The sequence below is a fragment of the Pan troglodytes genome, chromosome X, assembly GCF_028858775.2.
Source record: "Pan troglodytes isolate AG18354 chromosome X, NHGRI_mPanTro3-v2.0_pri, whole genome shotgun sequence".
NCBI classification, from domain to species: domain Eukaryota; kingdom Metazoa; phylum Chordata; class Mammalia; order Primates; family Hominidae; genus Pan; species Pan troglodytes.
In genome coordinates this window covers 16,189,927-16,195,926 of record NC_072421.2, presented here as the reverse complement: position 1 = coordinate 16,195,926, position 6,000 = coordinate 16,189,927, and the positions used below count along the sequence as shown (strand labels likewise).

General features: G+C 40.6%; 1 protein-coding gene across 2 annotated transcripts in view; it reads left to right on the top strand.

The window, feature by feature from the left end:
* The first annotated feature begins 996 nt into the window (after nucleotides 1-996).
* ACE2 (angiotensin converting enzyme 2) overlaps nucleotides 997-6,000 on the top strand; it is a 40,296-nt gene continuing 35,292 nt past the window's right edge. The window contains exons 1-2 of one of the 2 annotated variants that reach the window (XM_016942979.3): nucleotides 997-1,137; nucleotides 1,306-1,594. In XM_016942979.3, coding sequence (XP_016798468.1) covers nucleotides 1,409-1,594 — 186 coding nt within the window. In that variant the 5' untranslated portion in view covers nucleotides 997-1,137; nucleotides 1,306-1,408. Of the gene's footprint in view, nucleotides 1,138-1,305; nucleotides 1,595-6,000 lie in introns of those variants that run through there. The other variant, XM_016942980.3, reaches the window with a different exon arrangement.

The following is a 6,000-nucleotide window of genomic DNA, read 5'->3' as shown; positions in this document are numbered from 1 at the left end:
TTTTTAAAGGCTTGATTATTGCAATGTCACCTGAACCTGGAAGACTTGCTTTTCTGGGTGAAGAAATATTTTCTCTGTGTCAGAGTTTCACAATCATCGTCAAGTAGGCCCTTGAACCCTGCCATTTAAAGTGCTCCTCTCTTTGATCTGTGGCACTCATACATACACTCTGGCAATGAGGACACTGAGCTCGCTTCTGAAATTTGACAAGATAACCACTAAAATCTCTTTGAATTTTATGTTGTTGTGATCCCATGGCTACAGAGGATCAGGAGTTGACATAGATACTCTTTGGATTTCATACCATGTGGAGGCTTTCTTACTTCCACGTGACCTTGACTGAGTTTTGAATAGGTAAGTGAAGGAGAAGGAGGCACTCAAATAAGTCAGCCACAGAACCAGTGTGAGAAATAGGAAATGAGCTTTTTTAAGTTTTGCAAAGGCAGATCAGGAGAGTTGACCTGTGGAGTGGAGAGTAGTCATAATTTTAAAAAATGGCCATGGAAATTAAAACTGATCAGAAATGGCTGGGCACAGTGGCTCACGCCTGTAATCCTAGCACTTTGGGAGGCCGAGTTGGGCAGATCACAAGGTCAGGAGATAGAGACCGTCCTGGCTAACACGGTGAAACCCCGTCTCTATTAAAAATACAAAAACTTAGCTGGGCGTGGTGGTGGGCACCTGTAGTCCCAGCTACTCGGGAGGCTGAGGCAGGAGAATGGCGTGAACCTGGGAGGCAGAGCTTGCAGTGAGCCGAGATCGCGCCACTGTGCTCCAGCCTGGGCGACAGACCGAGACTCAGTCTCAAAAAAAAAACAAAAAACAAAAAAAACAAAAACTGATCAGAAATATGAATTCCATAAAGACAAGGGCAAAGTCATGTATTTGGAAGGGAAAATGTTGCCCAAGTAGAGAGTTTCTGGGAATATGATCTTGAAATAAAAATAAATGTGAGATAACCTATTAATGAAATTGTCTGAAAACCATACAAACACCAACATTATCTTCATGATCCCTAGTTCTAGACCTCTTTGGTCACTGTAAAATTATAACATTTTCCGTGTATCTTTAACAGCTTTCTAGGAAAATATTAACCAAAAGTACCGGTTTTGATTTGGCCATAAAGTGACAGGAGAGGTAAGGTTCTCTAGGATTAAAGAATAACGTATTCTTATTTGATTCACTTTAAAAAATTATTCTAAAATCTGTTACATATCTGTCCTCTCCAGGATGAACTTTATATTGGCTCAGCAGATTGTTTACTGTGTTCTTCTTCTTTTTCTTTTTTTGGTCTTTCCTGCTCAGCGCCCAACCCAAGTTCAAAGGCTGATAAGAGAGAAAATCTCATGAGGAGGTTTTAGTCTAGGGAAAGTCATTCAGTGGATGTGATCTTGGCTCACAGGGGACGATGTCAGGCTCTTCCTGGCTCCTTCTCAGCCTTGTTGCTGTAACTGCTGCTCAGTCCACCATTGAGGAACAGGCCAAGACATTTTTGGACAAGTTTAACCACGAAGCCGAAGACCTGTTCTATCAAAGTTCACTTGCTTCTTGGAATTATAACACCAATATTACTGAAGAGAATGTCCAAAACATGGTGAGTTCTCATGGCTCTATTGGGCTATTTGTTGCCTCTTAAAGATTAGATTACTGCCCATGAAACTGAAAAGGGAAATAAAAAAAAATGCTCTGAGTTGTGAGATTGGATGTTTGCCTCCATATCCCGGATTTTGGAGTCCCAGATAACTAAACTTAATTGACCCTGGGGTTCATTCAGAAAATCATTACAAAATAATTCACTGGTCTCAATCCAGATGCTTGGAAACAAGAGAATATTCTTTATAAAGTTACCACCATAATTCTCATCACAGTTAGGATTTCAAAGCATTTCATGGAAATGCCATAAGTTATTGAGTTAATAATTTCCTTTAGCCTACAATATCAATAGGAATATCTAAAGATTCTCTACAAATGATATATTAACTGAAAAATGCAACTGGAGGCTTAGTGAAAGAACTAGTAATTAAGCTAATCAGGGCTTGGGTGAGGCTGGACTTGGGAATTCCTTTCCTCTTTGTCACAGACCTCCAAGGGACTCCAAAAGGTCACAGAATCCAGGCAGAGCCCTCCAAAACAAAAGCAAAAACAAACAACAAAAAAACTATGATTAAACCAGTTCTGACAAATATCAGAATGCTCTGGGAAAGCCAGATGCTTTAACAAGTGCAAGGATTTAGGAATTTCTTCTCTCACAGATCCCAAAACAGTATCCTTAAGTGGTGATCCTTATGTCAAGCTGTGAGAATATACCTCAAAATAATAGAAGGCATCCAAACTTGATCAGTATAGTGTCATAAAGCTGCTGATGTAGAAGTGTGGAGAGGTCCATCAGATAGAGATATGGAAAAAAAAGCTTGGTTAAAACAGGTTTCCAAAGCTCTCTCCCTTTCTCTGCCATTGTGGTATGTGTGGTTGACCATTTCTCATCATGTTTTCTTACAAGACTTTCAGGATCAAGCAATTCCTGGCCAAAAAACAAAAGCAAGGACACGTTGTAGCTATTTCTTGGTGAGTTACCAGAAGCTGTGAAGAGAGAGCATGAGGCCTATACTTTTGTTTTTTTTAAAGGGTCTCGCTCTGTTGCCCAGGCTGGAATGGAGTGGCATGATCATGATTCATTGCAGCTTGACCTCCTGGGCTCAAATGATCCTCTCGCATCATTTAACATTTTTTTTTGTAGAGATGAGATCTCACTTTGTCTCCCAGGCTGGTCTTGAACTCCTGGGCTCAAGCGATCCTCTTGCCTCAGGCTCCCAAAGTGCTGGGATGACAGGCATGAGCCACTGCACCTAGCCTACCACACTTACTCTTTGCGTGGTCTCTAGAGCTTCTTCAGCCCCCCTGCTGCCAGGGTCCCTAGGGTCTTGGGCATGCCCCATTTCTGAACCTATTCCTGTCTCCAGGGATAGAGTCACAGTGAACTCAGACCAGGGTAATTCTAAACTGCTATTCTGTATATACCCAAGGAAATTTCATCCCTGTCTCTAATGAGTCTGTCCCATGCCCCTTAATACACATGAACACCTACACACAGGTACAAGTCGGGGAAGATCACTGTGCAGCACATAAAATAAAATTCAGGGGCGAGCACTTTTTTTTCCCATGAGATAAAGTTAGGAAAAAATAAAAATGTTCATACAGATTAAAAATTTTAAATGTTAAAATATTAAACCCCCAATCTAAAATAAAGAAAAAATAATTTCTTAAATCCTAAGCTTGAGTTATGGAATTCACATTCTTATAATTTACATTACCTATTTTGTTAAATGGAAGACTTTTTTTTTTTTAATATGCAAGTACCTGGGCATATTTAGAAAGTAACCAAGGCAGCTTTTGTCTTTGAACCTGATGCGGTTTTGACAGCTCTATCTGGAAATTGAGCCAGCATATGGGAGCCAAGGGTGAAAGTTTTCCTGGGAGATTTGGGCTCCAAGGTACTGGATAGATGCTAAAGATTCCATTCAGTTTTTCATTTTCTGTCTTCATGGAACTCTCACACCTACAGGGGAAGAAATGGTTTAGAGGTTACTAAAAGTATATAGCCTGGTTTAGGTGATAGTGAGCTATAGAAAAAGAGAAAATAAGTTGTCAATACTTTAAATCTCAAACAACTTCTTACAAAAGGATTTTAATAGTTTAAATACAATTATCACAAGTTGGGTAAAGACCACCAGACCTATGGCCTGATAAATCATGTATTTAATTTATGCATATAGTTAGGGCCAAAAAGAGCAGAGTATCTTTTTGAATGTTTTAAAATATAATCTAGGATTTTACGCCTACAGTCCTTGAAATTACAAAGGATCTCTCTCAAGTTGGGAATATGCTATCCATTGCAGTTACGGATGGGATTTAGAGACTGTTTTAATTTCTTGTGATTATCTCAAACAACGTGTTCCTTACTCCCAAAACTCCCTTGTATGGCTACAGAAACTGTTGCAGTTTTAGTTGCTTCTCTCCTGCCTTTGCCCAGAGGTAGTGTGGAATGCCACCAATTTTATCTGTAATGGTTCCTTTCAAGCCTGGGGCTATGTAAGCTGCTATATATGCTTCATTCCATTCATCATTCAGTCTAAATATAGCTATCAACCACTAAATTATCTGATAGGTATGCATGAACTGACTGATTCTTTGCATAACTACTAAGCTATCTGTTTTATTTAGGCTTGGGAGCCCTAGGGTAAGGATACAGAATAAATTGTAAATGATATTAAACGAATAGCTTGGCAAGGAATAATACCTCCTCAGGGGCCAAAATGCAAGGCAACACAAAGTGATTTTTTTTGGTGATATAATTATAACACATGTAGGATGGTAATGATAACTAAAATAAAATTGGATAGCCTCAAAATTCCTACATGTAGTATGATAAACAATGTTCTAAGACTGAGGCCTTTGGGAGGTAGTGAGTTATTTCCCATAGATAGAGAGTAAAATTATTCCTATAATTTGGTATGAAAGTTTTACCAGAAATTTTGCTTCACAGTAAATCATCTGGATTGGGTGAAGCCAGGTAGGGATTGAGAAGTGAGTCAGGTGGGTTGCATAGATGAGTTTGTGCTGCAGACCAAACTCCTCTTCCCATAGCTCACTTCTTCCCACTCCTGCATGTTAGAGAGAAGACTAGAATGTGTCAAATACAACCTGTAGGATAATAGTTCAGAGCATTAGCTTCGGAAGTAAACACTGGGTTGATGCCCTGGTTCTTCTAATTTCTAGCTGTGTGACCTAGGGAAAGTTACCTGCTGTGTGCCTCATTTCCCTTATTTGTAAAGTTGAGACAATAACAACTCCCTCACAAGGTTGTTGTGAAGATTAATCAAAAAGCAGTTTCTGAGAGATTGTGAGTGTTCAGTAAAGAAAGAAATTGCTTTCCTTTTTTTTTTTTTTTTTTTTTTGAGACAGATTCTCATTCTGTCATTCAGGCTGGAGTGCAGTGGCGCGATCATGGCTCACTGCGCCTCGACTTCCCCAAGCTCAGGCAATCTTCCCACCTCAGCCTCCTGAGTAGCTGGGACTACAGGTGCGAGCCACCACACCTGGCTAGTTTTTGTATTATTTGCAGAGATGGGGTCTCGCCTTGTTGCCCAGGCTTGTCTCAAACTTCTGGGCTCAAGCGATCTTCCCACCTCAACCTCCCAAAGTGCTGGGATTACAGGCATGAACCACTACACACAGCCTATTTTCCATTTTCACTGCCATTATTTTCTCTGTCTCTTGTGTGGCTCATTACTGCCACTTCCGTGCACCATTTCCATCATGTCACATGCGTAGTCAAAACCCTCAGTGACTGCCTAATTCTCAGAGGGTAAAAGTGAAATTCCTTGGCCTGGAAAGTGCAATCATGCCTGAAGTTCTACCTGTGGGAGCTGTACTAGTTATCTATTGTGTAAAAAGTTACCACAAGCTTAGCAGATTAAAACAACACATATTTAATATCCCACCGTATCTGTGGGCTAGGAGTCCAGGCACAGTTCAGCTGGCTCTTCTGCTTCTAAGTCTCATATGGTTGCATTCAAGGTGCTGGCTAGAGCTATGGTCTCTTCTGAGGCTTGGCTGGGGATGGATATACTTCCAAGCCAATGCAATTACTCAGAGGCCGTCTTTAATTATTTGCCATGTGGCCTTTTCCATAGGGTAGCTCACAACGTGGCATCTTGCTGCAACAAGTCAGCAAAGGAGAGAGTCTTCTATCAAGATTAAAGTTAAAATCTTATGTAATGTAAACATGAACATCCTGTCACCTGTGTTGTATGCTATTGGTTGAAAGTAAATCACAGGTCTGCTCATACTTATGGGGAGGGGATCACACAAGGGTGTGACCACCAAAGGCAGAGATCATGGGAGCATTCTTAGAGTCTGTCTGCCACAGGGCCAGGATCAAATGCTGGTGGCTGATTGCCAGCTCCACTGTTTATTTCTCTCAGCCGCTTTCTGTGTGTA